Source organism: Podarcis gaigeae (assembly GCF_964106915.1).
Source record: "Podarcis gaigeae genome assembly, chromosome: 17".
NCBI classification, from domain to species: domain Eukaryota; kingdom Metazoa; phylum Chordata; class Lepidosauria; order Squamata; family Lacertidae; genus Podarcis; species Podarcis gaigeae.
In genome coordinates this window covers 22,283,780-22,306,615 of record NC_139694.1, presented here as the reverse complement: position 1 = coordinate 22,306,615, position 22,836 = coordinate 22,283,780, and the positions used below count along the sequence as shown (strand labels likewise).

Below are 22,836 nucleotides of genomic sequence, written 5' to 3'. Positions count from 1 at the left end.
TTTGGGGGGCAATTAACTCCCTGCACTCCCTTGGCTATGCCCATGTGCCCAGAACCGAACACAGTATTCCAGGTGTGGTCTGACCAAGGCAGGACAGAGTGCAACTATTGCTTCCCTCAATTTAGACACTAGATTTCTAAAATGCTAGGATTGTTACAGGTAGGTAGCCGTATTGGTCTGCCATAGTCGAAACAAAATAATAATAAAAAATCCTTCCAGTAGCATCTTAGAGACCAACTAAGTTTGTTATTGGTATGAGCTTTCGTGTGCATGCATGTGTATCTGAAGCGTGCATGCACACAAAAGCTCATACCAATAACAAACTTAGTTGGTCTCTAAGGTGCTACTGGAAGGATTTTTTTGTTTGTTTCGATGATAGGATTGTGGAGTTGGAAGAAGGGAGCCTAAGGGTCATCTAATCCAACTTCCTGGCAATGGGGGAATATTTGAAATTGAAATACTTTATTGTCACTTGTACAACTTGTATACTGTGAGATTACACGAGCACCCCCCACTCAGCTCTCTTAGTCTTAATTCCCCTCGTATACTGACGCACACCCACCAAATCCAAAAGCCAGTTGCCCTGTTGTTATCTTTGCATTCAGCAGCCTAACAGTCCAGCATAGAAGCTAGATGACTTGCTGCAAGATGAAAGGCGGCAACTATTGCGTCATCTGTGGACCTATTTCTTCTATAGGCAAACTGATGATTATCAAAGTCTGGTGGAAAGCAGGTTCTAAGGCAGCCTTTCCCAACCTGTGGGTCCCCAGATGTTGTTGAACTACAACTCCCATCACCCCTAGCCAACAGGGCCAGAGCTCAGGGATGATGGGAGTTGTAGTCTAACAACATCTGGGGACCCACAGGTTGAGAACCGCTGTCTAAAGTGTTGAAGGACCAGCCTTTCGAAGCATTTCATCACTACAGGTGTTAATGCAGCGGCCTTTTCTGCTGCGGACTCCTGTCCAGCTCGGGCTCCACCGAGAACCCTGAGATCCTTGTCGCTGGCGCTGCCTATGGCATCCTTTGCTGGGGTTCCCAGCCTAGCCATGCTTTCGCTAGCACTTCCGCCCTTTTCCTGGCACGGCGCGCCTCCTTCCCTCGACCCGCCTCCTGCTTCCCCAGCAGCCTCTCCTCCCACTGGCCGCCCGGGCCCCGGAGCCCCGCCCCTTCCCCTTTGACCCCTCGACGTCTCGGCGCTCTCTCTTCCTGCTCCAAACCACGTGGGCGATGCGGAGCTCCCTGCGACCATAACAACCCGGCGCTCGCTGCCTGCCTGCCTCCTTGCGAGCTCCTCCGCCGGACGCGTCCCCTGCCGCTGCCGCCGCCTGCTCTCCCCGGAGGCAGCGCGGAGGAACCGGCGCCATGGCGAGTGCCTCGGCCTCTCTCAGCTACGTCGGGTGCAACTTCTTGCGGCAGAGGCTGGTGCTCTCCACGCTCAGCGGCCGCCCGGTCAAGATCCGCAAGATCCGGGCCAAGGAGGAGAACCCGGGACTCCGAGGTGCGTCTGCCCTGGGCGAGCGAGGAGGGAGGCGGGCGAGGAGAGGGGCTGCCTGGAGAGGAGGAGGGCAGGCGGGTTGGGTGCATAGCTATCAACTTTCAGATTTGAAAATAAGAGATCAGCAGCCTCACCTGTCCCGGGGACAGTCTACCTAACAGTCTACCTAACAACCCGGGATAGCAGCAGGAAGCAGCGGGAAATGGCGCTGGAATAAGGGAATTTCCCGCAAAAAAGGGAAGGTTGACAGCTATGGTTGGGTGGAGGAGAAAGAAGCAGCAGCAGCAAAACCTAGAGTTGGAAGGGACCCTGAGGGTCATCCACCCCACCCCCGTGCAGTGCAGGAATTTGCAGCTGCCCCTGACGGGGATCCAGTGCCGGAATGATGTACAGTGGTACCTCGGGTTACAGACGCTTCCGGTTACAGGCGCCGCTAACCCAGAAATAGTACCTCAGGTTAAGAACTTTGCTTCAGGAGGAGGCCCCATTAGCTATAGTGGTACCTCAGGTCAAGAACAGTTTCAGGTTAAGAACGGACCTCCGGAATGAATTAAGTTCTTAACCCGAGGTACTGCTGTATAAGCTAAGCAAGCTATAGCTTGAGGCCCCACTCTCTTGCCCCCCCCCCAAAAAAAAGTAAAGGAAAAAACAACACCTGGATGTGCATTCCGAAATATAAGATAAAAAGCAAATAAAATAAAACCTACACCCAGCAACAGTGTTCTGTGTTGTGTAGGCTCCTATGGTGTAAGTCATGGGCCCCGCCTGCTAGCCTGCTCCCTAAAATGTCACTGGTTTGCTCATTTATATATTTTGTCTTTCACTATTAATATACTTCTTCTTAACTGTATTTCAGTTCAACAATCACTTTGATAAAGTACATATTTTGTAATGTGCAAATGGCTTTAGATACCTATGAGGTCCATAAATTACCATATAGCATATATTCAACACAAAAAACCAGTGACAGTTTGTTGTTGACAAAGGACAGCTGGACAAAGAAAGGGCCCCATTACCTTCAGTAGCTTAGGGCCTCACCAAACCTAAATCCGGCCCTGCGGGGATCCGACCTGCACAACCTTGGCGTTGTCGGCACCGTGCCCCAGCCAAAGGGGACAGTTTCTTAGCATCATGGAATTGTAGAGTTGGAAGGGACCCTGAGGGTCATCTAGTCCAACCCCCTGAAATGCAGGAGTCTCAGCTAAAGCATCCCTGGCAGATGGCCATCCAACCTCTTCTGTGAGGCCACAGGTGGTTCTTCTTCTTAGCGTTAGGCTGGGCGCTGCAAGGGAGCAGCTGTGCTGTTGCCCGCTTTCACTCGGGCAAGAAGGGTAGCTGGTCTTGGGGTTGTAGGAGGCGGATGTGCCAGCCTGCATGGAGGCAAGTCCGAGCATCCTTGAGTCTTTCTTGTATGCTGCTTCCTCTGTGCAGAGTTATCAGCTGCTTGGACAACCAGTTTGTCGCTGCCTGAAGTGAAATTCTGTTTACCGACACAGAATGCTTTGTCATGATCTGGGAAACACAGGTTTGCCTCTGGAGCTTCTCAGAGCAGAGATGTATGAAAGTACAACTCCAGGCATTTTAGCTCTAGAATAGGAAGAAGCTATGCATGCTACGTATCTCTCCGTTATTCAGAGAGGACCTAATCACAAGCCTAAAAATTTCTAAGTTCTGTTGATTTCAGTGGGGTTAGGAACGCAGCCCTGGTTTCCTCTTTTTTGGAGCATGTGTGGTACATCGAGGGCAGACTACATTGGGTAAGCACGGCTTCAGATTCTTCCTCACCCATCAGACTCGCTGGTTGGCCTTTGGCTAGTTGGAATTACCCGTAAACTTGTTTGGTTTGAAGGTAAGATGGGCTGATCTCATCTATCCCAGTCTGAATGTTTGGGAGGAATGGGGTAGGGATAGAAGTGTAAGATTGTGGAAGTCCCGCTAGATTTGACCAAAAGCTCATTTAGCTCAGCCTCTGGTCCACAAGAAGGTCATGAAGGCAGTTTTATTTATTTCCCCAAGGTTTTTATACCATTTGATTGTAATAAAACTTCGAAACAATAAAACAGCAAAAGCCTTCTCTTGCTATAGCCCTCCATATTCAGTGGTATACTGGCTTCTAAACCCAGAGGTTACACGCAGGGAGCACAACTAGTATCCGCTGATAGCCTTATGAATGTGTCATAGTATCATAGAATTGTAGAGTTGGAAGGTACCACAAAGGCCATCTAGCCTGACCCCCTGCAATTCAGGAGTCTTTTTCCCAACATGGGGCCTGAACCCTTTACCCTGAGGTTAACAGTCTCATGCTCTACTGACGGAGCTATCTCAGGTCAAATCCCCCTTTAAAGCCATCTTCAGTTCGTGGCCATTACTACCCACATCTTGTAGCAGTGAGTTCAACACTCAGGGAAGAAACACTTCCATTTATCTGTCCTGAAATGTCTTCTGTCAATCAGTGATAAATTTATATTAGTGTTGCTGGAAATGCGTGCTAGTTTTGGAAATAGGCATAGAACTGGGACACAGGACCAGCTGAGCCCCACAGTCCTTTCCAATTCTGTGAATTGTTAAGGGCAGGCATAGGCAAACTCGGCCCTCCAGATGTTTTGGGACTACAACTCCCATCATCCATAGCTAACAGGACCAGTGGTCAGGTATGATAGGAACTGTAGTCTGAAAACATCTGGAAGGCCGAGTTTGCCTATGCCTGGTTAAGGGTGTGGGGAACACCATTTTTGTATTATCAGATTTGAGGCTGCGCCCAGGGAGCTGTGTTTTTAGATTACCAGAACTGGATCCATTAGGGTCCCTCTGTATAGCTTACTTTTTAGGTTCGCTTAAGGGTTATAGTACAGTGGTACCTCAGGTTAAGTACTTAATTCGTTCCGGAGGTCCGTACTTAACCTGAAACTGTTCTTAACCTGAAGCACCACTTTAGCTAATGGGGGCCTCCTTCTGCTGCCACGCCACCGGAACACGATTTCTGTTCTCATCCTGAAGCAAAGTACTTAATCCGAGGTAATATTTCTGGGTTAGCGGAGTCTATAACCTGAAGCGTATGTAACCTGAGGTACCACTCTATTGCCATTGTTTACACACCCTCCCTCTCATAATATAAAAGATTTTCCTCAAATATGGACCATGTCCAATCGCAGTAGCTAATATGTAGGGAAGCAGTGGGGGACAGGATGAGTGGATGGGTTGGAATTCTGAATGCCCATACAAGTTGCATCAAGTTGGTTTTCCCCCTAGAGCTTATTGTTGAGAACATTGCAGGGTTTAGAAGGAGCTAATGATCTGCTACTGATTCCAGCATGACTTTACCTTGCTCTGTGGGAGTCTCTCAGCTTATATATCTGACTTTCTAACTCTGGCCTGCTCCCATAACACCGAAAGGGGGCTTGCAGATGAGGCCAGCGCGTGTTTACCTGGAAGAGAGCCTCACTCTGTGTAAATGGGGCTGGCATTCAAGAGTTTGTGCAGGATCACAGCCTTGCGTTCAGTCAGACAAAATTCTTACGGTTCCCTCAGCTACCAAATGGGGACGCATTTTGCTCTCCCCCATCTACTTTTAATGGCAAGGTTGGCAAACTGTTTAAAGAGTTTAAATGGGGAAAAAGTTTTGATTGTAGTACATTGTAGCACATTGTTGTTGGGATTTCATTAAGGTTCTCGGAATAGTGACTGAACGCTAAGCATCTATGTTTCTCTGACAGATTTTGAAGCAAACTTTATCCGGCTGATTGACAAAATAACCAATGGCTCTAGGATTGAAATAAACCAAACAGGTATTTATGTATCTATTACCTACTTGGAACCGTCACAGTGTAATGTATAGCACTTTACGGAGTGCAAGAGAGCATAGCCCTTCTCCCGGAAGTTAACTGTCTTAAATTTGAAACGGGATACTCAAAGGGGAGGGAAGGCAGGAAGCCGGGAAAGTTCCTGCAATTGTTTCAATGGCTGGTAAAGGTAAAGGGACCCCTGACCATTAGGTCCAGTCGTGACCGACTCTGGGGTTGTGGTGCTTATCTCGCTTTATTGGCCAAGGGAGCCGGCGTACAGCTTCCGGGTCATGTGGCCAGCATGACTAAGCCGCTTCTGGCGAACCAGAGCTGCGCACGGAAACGCCGTTTACCTTCCCGCCGGAGCGGTACCTATTTATACTTGCACTTTGACGTACTTTCAAACTGCTAGGTGGGCAGGAGCAGGGACTGAGCAATGGGAGCTCACTCCGTCGTGGGGATTCGAACCGCCAACCTTCTGATCGGCAAGTCCTAGGCTCTGTGGTTTAACCCACAGCGCCACCTGCATCCCATTTCAATGGCTGCAGTGGGTTTAAAAGGGTCACCAGGCATCTCCTTCAGCAGGTGTATGCAATAATCACTTCCTCCAGGGTTGGGCAAGCCCAACTTCTGGCTTATGTCAACCTTGTTATAGTCATGGACAACTAATGCAGAGAACGTTTTCCATGCTCTTTGAAAGGTACCACTTTATACTATCAGCCTGGTCTGCTCTACGGGGGTTCACTGGAACACGACTGCAGCCCCAACCGCAGCATTGGGTATTATTTGGAAAGCCTGCTGTGCTTAGCGCCATTCATGAAGCACCCTCTAAGGATTGTTCTCCGCGGTGCCACCAATGATCAAGTGGATCCCACGGTAAGTCGTGAATCGTCCCAAGTGTCAATGATGTTTTTATGTTTCCAAGCACAGTTCAAAGTGTTGGTGCAGCCCTTGAAAGCCCTAAACGGCCTCAGCCCAGTATACCTGAAGGAGCGTCTCCACCCCCATCATTCTACCCGGACACTGAGGTTCAGCTCCAAGGGCCTTCTGGTGGTTCCCTCACTGCGAGAAGCCAAGTTACAGGGAACCAGGCAGACGGTCTTCTCGGTAGTGGCACCCTCCCAGTGGAACACAGTCCCTTCAGATGTCAAGGAAATAAACAACAATCTGACTTTCAGAAAACATCTGAAGGCAGCCCTTTTTAGGGAAGTATTTAATGTCTGGTGTTTTACTGTGTTTTTACTATTCTGCTGGGAGCCGTCCAGAGTGGCTGGGGAAACCCAGCTAGATGGGTGGGGAATAAATAATAAAATTATTAGGAGCGAGATGGCAGGAAGAGTGGAGGGTGGCTGCGACAAGAGCAAGGAGGAGCCTGGGGGAAGAGAGCTTGGTAAGTCATTGATTTGTGGCCACATAGGCCCCTTAATTTGGTCGGGGGGGGGGTTCGTGCCCCCACACCCACACTTCCGCTCTTGTTGGGTCTATAATGGCAAATCCTTTTACTGTGTCCATGTCATTTAACACGGAGAAAGAGAAAGAGTCTGTCACTGGGAGTGCTGCAGGGATAAGAGACCATGTTCTGTGGCTGCCCCGTAGCCACAGCTCAAGGCTGCTCTAACTGAAACTGGTTAATGGAGAAAATGAAAAAGGAATTGTTGATATTATGAATCCAAAGTACATGTAATCGAACCAATTTCTGGTGCTATGTTGCTTTTGGCAAATCTAATCACACATGCACCCCCCCAACCCATTGTGAATTAAAAACTCCTTCTCAGAATGAACTTTTAATTGGTTGGGGCGCAAAGATTGTTTGTGTTGTCTTCTAGTCAAGAGGCTTTCTCACTGAATATCTTTCAGGTGGATTGTCTTAAGGCGACAGCTCTGCCTTTATTGAAAAGATTTGGAATCGATGGCGAAGAATTGGAACTGAAGGTAAGACCTCAAACCACTATTTCTATGAATTCTTATTCATATCGAGTGAGCTAACCTTTCTCCCTGATTTGAATGAGCTTTCCTATACAGTGGTACCTCGGGTTACATACGCTTCAGGTTACATACGCTTCAGGTTACAGACTCCGCTAACCCAGAAATATTACCTCAGGTTAAGAACTTTGCTTCAGGATGAGAACAGAAATCGTGCTCTGTCAGCACGGCAGCAGCAGGAGGCCCCATTAGCTAAAGTGGTGCTTCAGGTTAAGAACAGTTTCAGGTTAAGTACAGACCTATGGAACGAATTAAGTACTTAACCTGAGGTACCACTGTACATTGTGGTAGCTGCAATGCCTCGCTAGAATTTGTCTTCAAATGTTGTTGTATGAAAAAGCCAGAGCTCTTAAAAACCTTACTGCTTAAAATTCTCATTTATTGTTTTCAGATCGTGCGGAGGGGCATGCCTCCCAAAGGAGGTGGCGAAGTGATATTCAGTTGTCCTGTTAAGAAAGCATTGATGCCCATTCAGTATGTTGATCCTGGCAAAATTAAGCGCATCAGAGGTGTGGCGTATCCTTCTTGAAAGGTTTTCAAACTGATTTCTTTGCTTACCTTGTATAGGCTGCAATTCGAATATCCACAGATCTGAGTAAGCCCCATTGATTCAGTGTGGTTCCCTTGCAAATAGATGTGTATTACATTGTGTGGTTAGTAAGGCATAGTGTTATATGCACAACTGATGTGCAGTGCCAGGATGCGGATGGTGGAGCCATGGTAGATGTGGGTGACACTGTGGTCCAAACCCCTGAGCCTCTTGCGCTTGCCGATCAGAAGGTCAGCAGTTCAAATCCGTGCGACGGAGTGAGCTCCCGTTGCTCTGTCCCAGCTTCTGCCAACGTAGCAGTTCAAAAGCACACCAGTGCAAGTAGATAAATAGGTACCGCTGTGGCAGGAAGGTAAATGTTGTTTCCGTGCGCTTTGGTTTCCGTCACGGTGTCCCGTTGCGCCAGAAGTGGTTTAGTCCTGCTGGCCACATGACCCAGGAAGCTGTCTATGGACGAACGCCGGCTCCCTCGGCCTGAAAGTGAGATGAGCACCACAACCCCATAGTCACCTGTGATTGGACTTAACTGTCCAGGGGTCCTTTACCTTTTACCTTTACCTAGAGCAGTCTGAACTCTTTAGCCACGTGGCACAGAGTTTTGCTTTATTTTATTCACTGAATTTATACACTGCCCTATACTCGGAGGTCTCAGGGTGGTTCACAGAATAAAATCAGAATATAAAACCACAAAATACATAATCGAAATAAAAACAACCCAGTAACCCAACACCCCACATATTTTAAAAGGGTATAGGATGTCAATCAGATTAACCAAAGGCCTGGTTAAAAAGGAACATTTTGCCTGGCACCTAAAGGTGTATAATGAAGGAGCCAGGCGAATCTCCCTGGGGATAGCATTCCACTGCAAATTAGTGCATACGTATATGCTGTTCAGGTGCATGCACAGTGTGGAAATAAAGGTGCAAAAATTGCTAGCGCAAACACTACATTTAGTGGCCCCACCTGTTCAGGCATATCTGTTTTAAACATTTTGTGATCTAAAAGGGAAAATAAGAATCCACTTTGGTCGAGCTTTCTTTGCTGATTCGTAATTGCCCTCAGGTGATAAGGCGAGCTGTGGCGAACGGTGCCATCCTAACCACGTCTGCTTTGTAAATCCTCTTGAGTTCTGTGCATAAAGGGGAACACACACACACCCCAGCTCTTTCTCAGCCTCTGCTTTTGTTGCAAAACAAAACTGTTTCCTAGCAGCTTCCCTTCCTCGCTCTGTTCTCTATTTAAAGTGAAAGCTAAAAGAGCACGGGAACCTGTCACTCTTTGCTGGTGTTTCTGCTCAATTGACACGTGGGTTAAACTGTCTGCCGTACTAGTCAAGCAGTAAAACCAGGAAGTGCAGAATAGGCCACCTAGTGGTTAGTCTCATCTTTTACTCTTGACACTTTCCTAATCCTTTCATGTGTAGGATCTTTTAAAACTCTGAATTCAGGGTTGGGATGGCTACATACTCAAGCCCCCCCACCCCCAACTCTGTTTGAGGTACATGCTCGGAAAGATAAAAATTATACCATTCTTCTTTGCTGTAGGAAGTTGTCACTCCTTTTTCCATGTTGAATTGGTTGTTGGCGCTGTTGACTAGCCCTGTGGTGTGGTTAGCCCTTTCAAGCAGCTGGGTGGGTTGGAGAGGGACACAGTAAACAAGGGCGCTGTATCTTCCTGCAAGCACATGATGCTGCCCAAGATACATTCAGCAAACTCTTTTGACCAAACTAAGGCCCAGGGACCGGATCCAGCCCAATCGCCTTCTGAATCCGGCCCGCTGACGGTCCGGGAATCAGCGTGTTTTCTCATGAGTAGAATGTGTCCTTTTATTTAAAATGCACCTCTTGGGTTATTTGTGGGGCCTGTCTGGTGTTTTTATATGAGCAGAATGTGTCCTTTTATTTAAAATACATCTCTGGGTTATTTGTGGGACATAGGGATTTGTTCATATATATTTTTTCAAAATATAGTCGTCGTCCCCCCCCCCAAGGTCTGAGGGACAGTGGACCAACCCCCTGCTGGAAATGTTTGCTGACCCCTGCTTTTGACCATGGACAGTTAAGTAACACTTGCAAACCATCCAAACGCACAAGCAGAGTGGCAGATGAAAATGATGGACTTTTCAGAACTGGCGAAGGTGACAGGAAAAATCCGAAACCAGCACGATCAAGTATTCCAAAAGAACTGGAGTATATACAATATTTGAAAGACCATTGTAAGCAATTGACAATACTAGTAGGGTTAGCTGAAGGCTTTTAATGAGAATATTTTTACCTTTCTACATTTATTTAAATTTTGAGGTATTTTGTAGTGGGTTATATTAGAATTGGAAAATATATAAAATGTTGTGTTAGAAAGGTTACTTTTGAAAGCCAAGAGGTGGGAGGGAAGGAGGTTGCTAGGCTCTAAAGAGCCAAAGAAGTAAAGCGGATAATAATGATGTGAATATATTGTTTAAATGGAAAATTTATAAAAAAATATTTAAAAAGCAAAAAAGCAAAAAGCACAAATGTGTTGGAAGTCCTCTTCTGGCTATGAAGGACTTGGTCACAAATTTATTGACAGCTGCATGAATTATAGCTAGGAAGTGGAAGGGGCAAGCAGAATATAGAATGGAAGAATGGTATAAAGAGGTGTGGGATATTGCTGTTAATGATAAATTAACATGTGCCATTAAGGTTAGATGGGGAATACACAGGAGAAATGATTTTGGAGGAGATACGCTTGTAGAATTTGTACTGTTAAAACAGAAAGGAGTCAGACCATCGCAAGAGGTGTTGAAATTTTGGGAGGTTGGATAGTTATAATGGAATGGTCTTGGTGGCGGGGCGCACATTTTTATTCTCGTTTATTTATGATTATTTGTCAAAAATAAAAAGGATGTATAAAATGTAAATAAATATAAATAAAGTGCAAAAGGCTCCAGTACTTTGGCCACCTCATGAGGCTCCAGTACTTTGGCCACCTCATGAGAAGAGAAGACTCCCTGGAGAAGACCCTGATGTTGGGAAAGATGGAGGGCACAAGGAGAAGGGGACGGCAGAGGACGAGATGGTTGGATAGTGTTTTCGAGGTTACCAGCATGAGTTTGACCAAACTGCGGGAGGCAGTGGAGGACAGAGGTGCCTGGCGTTCTCTGGTCCATGGGGTCACGAAGAGTCGGACACGACTAAACAACAACAACAAAGTAAAAAAGGAAGTCCTCTTCTGTGTACTGGCCTGCTTTTGTGTTAACGCCTTTTTCTATAAGAAATTCCTTAATTTCATAAACCAGCTATTCGGTCAGAGTGTCCCCGCAGATTGCAAACCGAATTGTGGATTCTGCAAGGAGCATCCTGAATAAATTCCTACCGGATATTTACATTCACACAGACCATATGAAAGGGACAAGCTCTGGGAAGTAAGTTTTCCTAATAATAATAATATTTTATATGTACCCCCCACCCATTATTTTTAATAGGGTATTTATTTGTGGTTTACTAATATAATGCTTGCTTGAAGGAGAAGGGGTGGAGGTGGGGGCAGAAGGCAATCTGGTAATAACAATTCTGTAGCATTGATACAGCTCAATTTGCAGTTTTCAAAGCGTCTCGGTAATCTTTGCAACAGTTCTGCAAGATATCGTTCTATCTGTACGGTAGGTGAGGAATTAGTGGGGTTCGGGGAACAGAGGCTTGTCATAGGCTGAACTGCTGAATTTGTGGCTGAAATGGGATTGGAGCCATGGACCCTCCTGGCTTCCACTCTGACAATGCCTGAGTTTTTCATTGAGCTTCAACTGACCCACCTGACCTTCTGTGTTTTTTGATCACAACCAGCTTTCGTAAGGAAGGAAACCCCTCCTGAACTCTGCCCACCCTGCTCCCAAACTCTACAACCCTCGGGAAGAGGATTCTTACATTTCCACACATACTTTAGCAGCAGGTTGTTCAAGAGTTTGCCATCCAATGGACTTGGAAATTTCTTAAGGCACAGCTCATTCAGCTCTGCCTGTCTCCTGTTGTTATTGACCTTTATTGGCGCAAGCTGTCTGTCTCCTTTTTACACCTCCATCCCAAGTGCGCTTCTTATTTTTGTTGTTGTTTAGTCATTTAGTTGTGTCCGATTCTTCGTGACCCCATGAACCAGAGCACGCCAGGCACTTCTGTCTTCCACTGCCTCCTGCAGTTTGGTCAGACTCACGTTTGTAGCTTCGAGAACACTATCCAACCATCTCGTCCTCTGTCGTCCCCTTCTCCTTGTGCCCTCCATCTTTCCCAACATCAGGGTCTTTTCCAGGGAGTCTTCTCATGAGGTGGCCAAAGTCTTGGAGCCTCAGCTTCGGGATTTGTCCTTCCAGTGAGCGCTCAGGGCTGATTTCCTTAAGAATGGATAAGTTTGATCTTCTTGCGGTCCATGGGACTCTCAAGAGTCTCCTCCAGCACCATAATGAAAAACATCAATTATTCGACGATCAGCCTTTTTTATGGTCCAGCTCTCACTTCCCTACATCACTACTGGGAAAACCATAGCTTTAACTATACGGACCTTTGTTGGCAAGGTAATGTCTCTGCTTTTTAAGATGCTGTCTAGGTTTGTCATTTCTTTTCTCCCAAGAAGCAGGCGTCTTTTAATTTCGTGGCTGCTGTCACCATCTGCAGTGATCATGGAGCCCAAGAAAGTAAAATCTCTCACTGCCTCTTATTTTATAGGACTGCAATTACTTGCCCTTCAGGTCCTGTTTTGCCCTGATATCAAACCAGGTATCAAAGACCTTTGCTGTCTCACAGCATCCTCCAAGTGGGTTTTCTTCTCCTGAAGCTGGAGCTACGATCTAGGACCAAACTCAGCCCCACTCTGGCTCCTCTGTGCAGACTGTACTGAACCTGATGGAACAAACAGTCTAAACTCTGTGCAATGCATTTTCTCATGTACCCAGTGATGGGCATAGTAACTCAGTGGCTTAGTAAGTGATTTGAATGCTGAAGATCCCGGGGTTTCTGGTTGAAAGGATCCGGTGGCCAGCATTAGGGAAGAGCTCTTCGGAAAACCTTGGCATGGCCATTTCTAGGATCAGTTATACAGGCCTGGTGCAAAACTGTCCAGGGGTCAAGGAGAACGACCAGGCCCAATTAGGTGTTGATGGGAGTAAATGTCACTGACTATTTTATACCAGAACGTTACTTTTTTACGTGTAAGTTAAGGCTTTGCTTTTTTTTAAAGCAATAAGCAGGCACCTTCATCACGGGATTTTAAAATGAAACAATTCCTTTCATTCCACCCCTGTGTCCTGTGTGCTTTCTTCTTTCAGGTCCCCAGGTTTCGGCCTCACTCTGGTTGCAGAGACAATAAATGGTACTTTCCTCAGTGCTGAGTTGGCCTCCAGCCCCCAGGGACAGGGCCCGGCTGTGTTTCCGGAAGACCTGGCCATAAACTGTGCAAAGTTGCTACTTGAAGAGATTCATAGAGTAAGTAGCTGTTTCGTTTTCGCCCCCTAAAGAATTGTGGTGGTGCCTCATAACTTCGTTTTACATCTTTGCATTAGGGAAACTCTCTTTCTCTCCATGCTGCCCAGGCCAATTAATGATCTTGGTCAGAAATAGGACTCATCTTTAAGAGGCAATTAGAGCACTTCTCTGATTTCGAAAGACTTTGCCCCTTTGATTAGGAAGGCTGTAGGCCGCAGAATCATTTTGTTCTTGCTGCTGATGCACCCTGCGCTAAATGGGTTCCTGATCCGTTAGTGGTCAGCTCAAGTCGTTGGATATGATATGCCAATGACTATTTTACTTCCTAATGAGAGCCGGAGAAAGAGATGGGCCTTATTCATGGTTGCCTAATGGGCTGTAAGGCTCAGGACGGAGTTGGAAAGCCAGGGTCATGTTTCTTTCTATGCTCTTCCTGAGTGCATCTGAGGTCAAGAAAACGCATTCCACAGAGGTGGGAATGCCGACCTATGAAACAATTTTGGAGTGAAATATATGAAGAAAATCAAAAAGATGTTTAAAATATCTCTTAGTAAAAAACCGGAGGCATTCCTTTTAGGTATACAGTGGTACCTCGGGTTACATACGCTTCAGGTTACAGACTCCGCTAACCCAGATATAGTACCTCTGGTTAAGAACTTTGCTTCAGGATGAGAACAGAAATTGCGCGGCGGTGGTGTGGCAGCAGCGGGAGGCCCCATTAGCTAAAGTGGTGCTTCAGGTTAAGAACAGTTTCAGGTTAAGAACGGACCTCCGGAACGAATTAAGTACGTAACCAGAGGTACCACTGTAATCACAAATGATATTCCTGAGAATCAAAGGAAAGTATTCCTCTACGCGACAACAGCTGACAGTATGCTCATAGCAAAAAATTGGAAAGGGAGAAAAATTCCATCAATAAAAGAATGGCAAATTAAATTTTGTGAATATATACATCTGGCAAGACTCACAGCATTCATTAGGGGACAATCGGACCAAAAATTATTAAAAGAATGGGGATGCGCTAAAGAGTATATGAGAAAACATTGTTGTGAAGTAAGCATATCGGTATGTAACAGATGAAGCTTTGCAGGGTTAAAGAAAGAGAAAAATGGTGCAAAAAGTATAAAGATAGAGGTAATCTACATTAGACACAACAATTTAGAAAGAGTAAAAATTTCGAGGTCTTAGAACAAAGGAAGGAAGTCAATATGTGTATATGTACGTAATGATTAGAATGATGATACGGTTTTATTTGTAGATGTGGCTTTTTTGTTTTGTTTTGTTCTTGTTCTTTTTGCTCTTGTGGTCCCCCCCCCCTTGTTTGTACTGTTTTATTTTGGATTCATTGGTTGTAATTTTGCATTGAAAGTTTAAAAAAATTAAAAAATTTTAAAAAGAAAACACATGCCACAGATTGGGCTGGTGGGTTGGTCTTGCAGAAAGGACTCTCTCTATCTCAGCATATGATGGAGCTATTTCCACTTGGTTAACTCGGGCTGCGCGTGCCTGTGCCCACTTCCCGGAGGGTAAATCTGTTAGACTGTGGTGGGGCTTACTTCTGAGTAGGCATACATGGGATTGGGCAGTTGACTCCTTTGCCCCTACAAATTCCTCTGCTTTTGCACACAAATTGGTCCCAATACTGATTTCAAGCACCTTTTTGGCCGTTGGGTTCGCTGAACGCGTTTTATCTTTTTGACCCTTGAAATGCAGTTTGTAGCTGTTCTGTGGTTTTCCCTCCCTCTTCCCCTTTTCGCCCATATTTTCCGGTTAGGTGCAAAGCTTAATTATTAAATGGTTTGCGTTTGCAGGGCGGCTGTGTGGATTCAACAAACCAAAGCCTCATTCTGCTCCTCATGACCCTTGGGCAGCAGGACGTCTCCAAAGTCCTGCTAGGACCTCTGTCCCCATACACGTAAGTCCTTTCTCTTTCCCCCACCCCCTGAGAAGGAATCACCCATCTCTGTTCAATTTGCTAATTGCATAGAATAACAGATTTTGTTACTGCTGTGAATGCTTAATTTGTAGCTGTGAAAGGAACTTCTTCAAATCCCTCAGTGCAGTATATTAGGTAAAAAGATAAAAAGTAAAGGACCCCTGGACGGTTGAGTCCAGTCAAAGGCGACCATGGGGTTGTGGCGCTCATCTCGCTTTCAGGCCGAGGGAGCCAGCATTTGTCCACAGGTAGCATGTGACCAGCATGACTAAACCACTTCTGGCACAACGGAACACTGTGACGGAAGCCAGAGCACATGGAAACGCCGTTTACCTTCCCGCCGGAGCAGTACCTATTTATCTACTCGCACTTGTGTGCTTTTGAACTGCTAGGTTGGCAGGAGCTGGGACAGAGCAACGGGAGCTCACCCCATCATGCGGATTCGAACTACCGACCTTCTGATTGGCAAGCCCAAGAGGCTCGGTGGTTTAGAACACAGCGCCACCCGCGTCCCTTTGCTAAGAGTCCTTTACCTTTGCAGTATATTACCTGTTGTCTGATTTTAGGAAAGCCAACAGATGACTTGCTCATCAATCCTCCACATTTCCAGAGCTCTGAAACATGCTGCGGCAAGTAATGGGCACACAAGCTGGGTGCTTGTTTTCTGGGGTAACCTCTGGGCCATGGTGGTGATGGTGATGATTTTATATGGTGCCCATCTGACTGGGTTACCCCAGCCACTCTGCGTGACTTCCCACAATTTATAAACACCACAGTAAAATGACAAACATTAAAAACGTCCCTATACAGGGCTGCCCTCAGATGTCTCCCAAAAGTTGAATAGTTGTTTATTTCCTTGACGTCTGATGGGAGGGTGTTCCACAGGGTGGGCACCACTACCGAGAAGGCCCTCTGCCTGGTTCCCTGTAACCTCACTTGTTGCAATGAGGGAACCTCCAGAAAGCCATTGGAGCTGGATTTCAGTGTCCAGAAAGGCTAATATTTTGGACCGTTTAATCATCTTCTCTGACTCGATTTGCGAAGATTGAAAAGAAACTGCCAGGCATCCCCTTTTTGTGTTTGGGAGGAGTAATGCGTGTGTTTCAGCATTTGGCGTAAAGCTGTCTGTGCAAAGGAAAAGACCCGTTTTGATATTGGTGGAAGGAGATGCCAATATTGGGAGATGCAGCTCCTGCTTTCTTTGCAATTGACCATTTCCAGTGGAGAGCTTGGCTGTGGTTTCTTCGCCTTGCATGCCAGCTTCTGCATCTATTTTGGAATTCTGTTAGTGTTGGGAATTCTATTCCACCCTTTGCTGCAGATATGTGGATTGTTACATGTCACATGCCTGTTTACATTCCAGCACAGATTGCTGGCATGAGCGGAACTTGTGTTCTGTATTGCTTTTGTTTTCAGTCTCTCTGAGAAGACAGCAAGGAGAGAAGCCATGTTTTCTTTGTCCTGATTTATGTATAATAAATGTGTAGTTAAGTATTGAGTCCACGCCTCAAGCCTCATCTCTCCGTATGCCCCATGGAGAGCCTCAAGGTCCATAAATAGCAACACCCTAGAGGTCCCGGGCCCTAAGGAATTTAGATTACCGGTAGCCTCAACCAGAGCCAGGGCCTTTTCAACACTGGCTCCGGCCTGGTGGAACGCTCTGCCTCATGAGACCAGGGCCCTGCAGGATCTGATTTCTTTCCGCAGGGCCTGTAAGACAGAGTTGTTCCGCCTGGCCTTTGGCTTGGAGCCAATTTGATTCCCTCCCTCTCTTTTTTTTCCCTTTCTTTTCCTTTCTCCTCCTGTGATGAGGCTAGATTTTAATATTTTAATGTTTCAATATTTTAATGTTGTATTTTAATTTTGTTTTTAAGTTGTATTCATTCAACCTGTTTTTATTATTGCTTGTTAACCGCCCTGAGCCCGCCTTGGCTGGGGAGGGCGGGGTATAAATAAAAATTATTATTATCTGTTGTGCAGTTTACACTGCTGAGTAATGGGTGCTCAAGCCTGCTCTGCTTGAGTCACAGACGCATGTCGGGGAGGATGACTGATGGATCTCTTCAGCGGCAAGGCTGAGAGGGTAGACACTTCAGCTGCGGCTGAGCCAGCTGGCTTTTCATCCCCCGGTTCCGACAGTTAGAACAACTAGACCGTGAACTGTCCTTTTTCGGTTATCATGGTACCGGTGCTGTATGTGTGAAAGGTACAGTACTGTGATAACTGAAGAATGATGGTGCCATCGCAATGACATGGGTGCTGTGCTGGGAAACTACTGCTGGACCTTGGCCTCTGACCTTGGAAGCCAAGGGGAGATTTTGTGATTTGGGTGGAAGAAGACCAGAGAGAGCCTGTTACCAACTGATGGTTGGTAATCCAGAAGCTCTCGGACATAACACTTGGGAGCAGTACGCAATCAGCTGGGGATGCCTTTGGTTGCAAAGATGACCAAGTGATCTTTCCTGTGTTGGCAATGAGCCTATATCAGGAGCAGAGGTCGAACAGGGATCGCCCAATGGGAGAAACTAGGTTGCAAATTGTCAGGATCCAGTGTCGGTCAGCAATGAAAAGAAACTCACCAGTGTCAGCAGGGTGGGTATGGTTTAAATGAAATCAGTTTAAATCCTGATTTAAATCACTAGTCAGTAAGACTTGATTTAAATCATTTTTTTTACAGAAAGACTCGTTCTTGCTGGTATATTGTTAATATTTACAACCAGATGAAGGTTTCATTTTTGGAATAATAAATTTTTTGAGTAGTTTTTACAGTTATATAAAAAAATTACTGGTTTGGTTACGCTATTAGAAATACATAGACAATAATTGTGGAATTATCATGAGGTTTAATAAGTTAGCTGGTTATATTAGGACAACCTATGATATAAATTTGTCAGCTCCAGTCATCTGTTTCCATAACTAAATCAAATGCTAATTGCGATGTGTACTTTTCTGCATGTACTAGACTTCCAATTTGCTCAATATATAGAATCTTGGAAAAAAATTTTTTTTAATAAATCATGTGTATTCCCTCCCCCCCCCCCGTTATAAATTTCAGGTGTATCTGTTGGCATCCAGATGTTGCCCACATTAACTTTTGTGTAGGTTAAAACGTTCACGTTTGCCTTTTCTTCCTTTCTTAGAATTGAGTTCCTGCGGCATCTGAGAAGTTACTTCCAGGTTATGTTTAAAATCGAAAGCAAACCGTCGGGCGAAGAACGCAAAGGTGGAGACAAGGTCTTAATGACATGTGTGGGCATCGGGTTTTCCAATCTTAGCAAGACGGTAAAATGAGGTGGCTGTGGATTTTTGTATTATTAAACTAATTCCCTTTTTGTAACACGGACGTTATCGACTGTGTTTGCAGAATCAAATTAAATCTGGGAAAGGGCCATGGCTCAGTGGTAGAGAGGAGCTTTGGATGCAGTAGGTGCAAGGTTCAATCCCCAGTAACTTCAGGTGAGTCTGGAAGAAACCCCGTCTGAATTCCCGGAGAGCGGCTGCCGGCCAGTGCAGACAGCATTGAGCTCAATGAGCTGATGATGTGACTGCATGCGATGCAATTTCCCACATTCCATTCTCCTTTTGTAGGAGTGGGGAAACAACAAGGAAGCCAGTTAACAACACTTCCTGTTGCTTTTGAACCAGGAAACATTCATGGCTTCCACAAAAGTCAGAACAGGAAGCCGTCATCTGATGTAGGCTTCCAGTCAGAGGAGTACCTAATAATAATAATAATAATAATAATAATAATAATAATAATAATAATTTCTTTATACCCCGCCCTCCCCAGCCAAAACTGGGCTCAGGGCGGCTAACAACCAATAATAAAAACAAGTTGATTAAAATACAATTTAAAAGATTAAGATACAACATTAAAACATTAGGGAGCAATCTCTTCATAGGAGGAGAAAGGAAAAAGAAAGAGGGGGAGGGAATCAAACTGATTCTAAGCCAAAGGCCAGGCGGAACAACTCTGTCTTACAGGCCCTGCGGAAAGAGATCAGATCCCGCAGGTCCCTGGTCTCATGAGATAGAGCATTCCACCAGGCCGGAGCCAGTGTTGAGAAGGCCCTGGCTCTGGTTGAGGCTAATCTAACTTCCTTAGGGCCTGGGACCTCTAGGGTGTTGCTATATATGGACCTTAAGGTCCTCCATAGGGCATACCAGGAGAGGCGGTCCCGTAGGTATGAGGGTCCTAGGCCATGAGGTTGGTGAAACCAGCCTTTGCTGGGGACACTGGTCTGGAGGGTCAGGCATGCAAAAACCACATATCAGACTATGGATTGTACGATGTATATGCGTGGCGCTGCAGTGCCGCCGTCACGGTCAGATCCAGCACAGGAGAAGCTTCCTTTCCTTCTCACACCGCAGCACAAAGGCATGTGGTAAAATGATTTTTTTTCCAGGGGGGCATTGATACAGTTCCTTGGCAAGGGCACAAAGCGCCCTAGATTTGCTTCTTGCTTCCAGTCCCAGTACTCCTGGCTCCCATCACTTGAGGCAATTGCTTCATTTTGCATCACCGGGAAAAAAGGCTGGCTTTTAGAATTTCCAAAACTTGCGAGACTGGTTTTACAAGGGGCGAGCGGTAGGAAATAAATTAGCGCATGCATCCTGGGGAGGAATGCAGATGCTAACTTGCCTTCTAAAAAACAGGAGGGATGCACAGTGTCCTCTGTATGTGGCTTGTATCCCTGCTTGACACCAAATGAGGATGATGAGTCTTCTCTGGTAGTTGCTGCTGGCTTTTCTCACTGTAGATGAGTCTTCATCTTCTTCTTCTTCGACCGCTTGTAACTGAGTAAGATTGTCTTCCACAAACACGGTTTTAACAGTGAGTCCGTAAGTGACTGTGGAGGCCAATTCTGGATCCACACGTCCTTCCACAATGGGGACATAGGTTTCCGAACAGGAGTGGATCACGGTGAGGGTTTGCCAATCGTGACTTCCTCTTAGCACGTTTCTCCCTTGCATCCTGAGTTCGAGCGTCTTCAAAGCCCATGACACCTTTGGTAAAGGCTGTTCTCCAACTGGAGTGCTTGCACACCAGTGTTTCCCAGTTGTCGGTGTTTATACTACATTTTTCAAGATTTGCCTTGAGAGAGTCTTTAAACCTCTTTTGGTGACCACCAGCATTAGGCTTTCCATTTTTAATGTTTGGAATAGAGTATTTGCTTTGGAAGACGATAATCGGGCATCCGCACAACATGACCAGTCCAACAAAGTTGATGTTGAAGAATCATTGCTTCGACACTGGTGATCTTTGCTTCTTTCAGTACACTGCTATTTAACACCACAAGTTGCTGTTAGCTTTTCTCACTGTAGATGAGAAGCATTTTGTTCGCTTCCTGAAGCATACAGGTTACATGGCATGACATCGCTGCTGCAGAAAACTGTTCATGCACCTGTGTGCTATGTGCAACTTGTTCAGTTGTAGTTGCACTAATACAAGCACTTTTTTGTTGTTGCTGAAAACCATTAATTTAAACGGCTCTACTCTGAGCAGAACTTAGTTGGATACAATCCTCTCGGCTCAGTTCATTAACTTTGTTCCACTCTAAGATGAGAAGTTTGGTGCAGGCCAGATCAGAGAACTGAAAAGGAGGTACCTTTCGCCTAGTTAAATTGCCAGGCCCCTATTTAATACAAAAAAGGCTACGGTTGTTACAGTGGTAAGCTGAAAAACATGAGGAAATGGTTGGATCATACCCCAGCTCACTGTAACTACATTGTGATGCATTGCCCACAGGGATATTGTAGCAATCTGCCAGTCTGAGAGTGTTAAAAGTTCATAGGCATGTGCAGTTATATGTACCCCCATCATGTCTTGTCTTCATTCCAAGGCGGTTACCGTGTCATGAAAATAAAACCACCACTTAGCTGCAGGGCAAGAGTACAAAATTTTGACGGCTGGACAACAATATGTGCTTGTTTTCGGTCATTCTAGTTATAGACAAAACTGGCTGGCTATAACTCAAAACCTTTATTGCAAAACTCTGGAAGCCTAAAGCAATCGAAAGGATTAGCTAGGTCAAAATACTGACTGCATTTTCCTTTGCAGGTAAATAAATCAGTAAATACTTCTTTGCACTGCTTCTGGGAAAGGCAAGCCCAGCGGATTGTGCAGCCTGCCCTTAGGGTAAAAGTGTCTCTTGGCTGTAAGCTGTGCAATTGTTTATCCCATGGGCGTTGTTTTTCCTCAAAGGAATGCTCATTTTTTCCATGTGCAGAAGTTACTGGTGGTTTCAGGTGGACAAGGGAGATACACCCTTTTCTTTTTTTCCAAGAGGAGGTTTTTATTTTATTATTTTATTTTTCCAAAGATCTTTATTGAAACTTAACATATATACATAATAACCAAAATGCATGGAGGGAGAGATGTCCCCTCTGCCCCCTTAGACCATCTCTCCTGAGGAGATGGCAGCTGTCAGGAGTGTGTGCAGGAGCCAGGCCGTGTGACCAACAGGACTTTGCTGTTCTGAAGAGGCAAGGCGCGGCCTCACAGGTGAGGCCGATTGGTTACTCACAGCACCTGGTGGCAAGAGCCGGGAAGGGATATAAGGTCAGCATTTCCCTTCAGCTCTGCCACAGCAACACGCTTCCTGCCTTGCTGCATTTGGCTTCTTGCTTCCTGATCCTTGAACCTCGGCTTCTTGACTCCCTGCTTCTTGATCTTTGGACCCTTGACTTCATGACTCCTTGCTTTCGGACCCTTGGCTTCTTGACTCCTGGCTCTCTGACCCTCGGACTCTTGGCTTTCTGACTCCTGGCTTCTGGACTCCCGTTCCTGCTCCCACCCTGCCATCTTGCCCCCGGTCCCGACGTCCCCAGCTGGGACTTCGATCGCCCATTGACACAGCCCAGGCAAGCCATTCACTTTAGACCCCCTCCTGGAGAGCTGTGGAGGCAGGGATCATGACAGGCCTGGGCAGCTTCTCAACGCCCGCCCTGCTTGCAGGAGAATGGTATCTTTGGTGAGGTGGCAGCAACAGGAAGCAGGCAGGAGAGCTGAGGAGCTGCCCCAGCCTGTTGTGGCCCTTCCTTTGCCTGGGCTGACTGCCACCACCCTCCGATGCTGCTATGATGGGCTGGCAGTTCTCTGAAGGCTGTTGTCCTGCTGTACTTCACGGTGCCACCTGTCTGTGGCCAGGTGAACTGCAGGGTGACGACACTCTTAAGATTTTATTATATCGGAGGTTTCCAACCTTTTTGAGTCCACAGCTCCCTTGGCCAAGAACATTCTTCCTGGGGCTCGCCCGTGGGGAAATGTGCTTTGAGCCTCAGGAGCCTAGGTACGTCACCCCTTGCCTGCAAAGCCAGCATCCCCTCGCCCCTCCGTTGTGGGGTGTTCGCTCAGCTGCCACCTCCTCTCCCCTCTCCTTGGGAGTCCTCCAGGCAGCCGCTACAACCACCCCTGGTCTCTGAGCCGTCCTCTCCCCTGCCTCAGAGAGAGGTGCCTCCTCACAGCACCCCAGAGGGACCTGGGACATGCACCCAGCCTTAGTGGCCCGACAAGAGACTGGCCAAAGGTGAACGTGAGGCCAGCACCTTACTCTCCTTAGGAGACAGTAGTAGTAGTAGTAGTAGCCAGGCCTGCATGGCGGAAGGGCTTCACTTGGGCACCAGGCATTCGGCTCCAA

General features: G+C 46.3%; 1 protein-coding gene and 1 long non-coding RNA gene across 2 annotated transcripts in view; one reads left to right on the top strand and one right to left on the bottom strand.

Annotated features, from left to right (window-relative positions):
- Window positions 1-22,836, bottom strand: part of LOC310835411 — a 91,399-nt gene that overhangs the window by 30,580 nt on the left and 37,983 nt on the right. The gene's annotated exons all lie outside the window — the stretch shown is intronic.
- Window positions 1,185-18,533, top strand: RCL1 (RNA terminal phosphate cyclase like 1). Its single transcript, XM_083719524.1, has 9 exons — window positions 1,185-1,501; window positions 5,212-5,283; window positions 5,981-6,156; window positions 7,138-7,212; window positions 7,655-7,779; window positions 11,088-11,213; window positions 13,104-13,260; window positions 15,072-15,175; window positions 18,337-18,533. The coding sequence occupies exons 1-9, from the start codon at window positions 1,366-1,368 to the stop codon at window positions 18,485-18,487; spliced, it is 1,122 nt and encodes a 373-aa protein (XP_083575650.1). The 5' UTR covers window positions 1,185-1,365; the 3' UTR covers window positions 18,488-18,533.

Excerpts from the sequence above, each read along its gene's own strand:
- RCL1 (XM_083719524.1), top strand. The coding sequence starts at position 1,366 with ATGGCGAGTGCCTCGGCCTCTCTCAGCTACGTCGGGTGCAACTTCTTG. Across the intron at positions 6,157-7,137 it reads ATGATCAAGTGGATCCCACG|GTGGATTGTCTTAAGGCGAC; the intron begins GTAAGTCGTGAA and ends AATATCTTTCAG. Across the intron at positions 11,214-13,103 it reads AAAGGGACAAGCTCTGGGAA|GTCCCCAGGTTTCGGCCTCA; the intron begins GTAAGTTTTCCT and ends TTCTTCTTTCAG.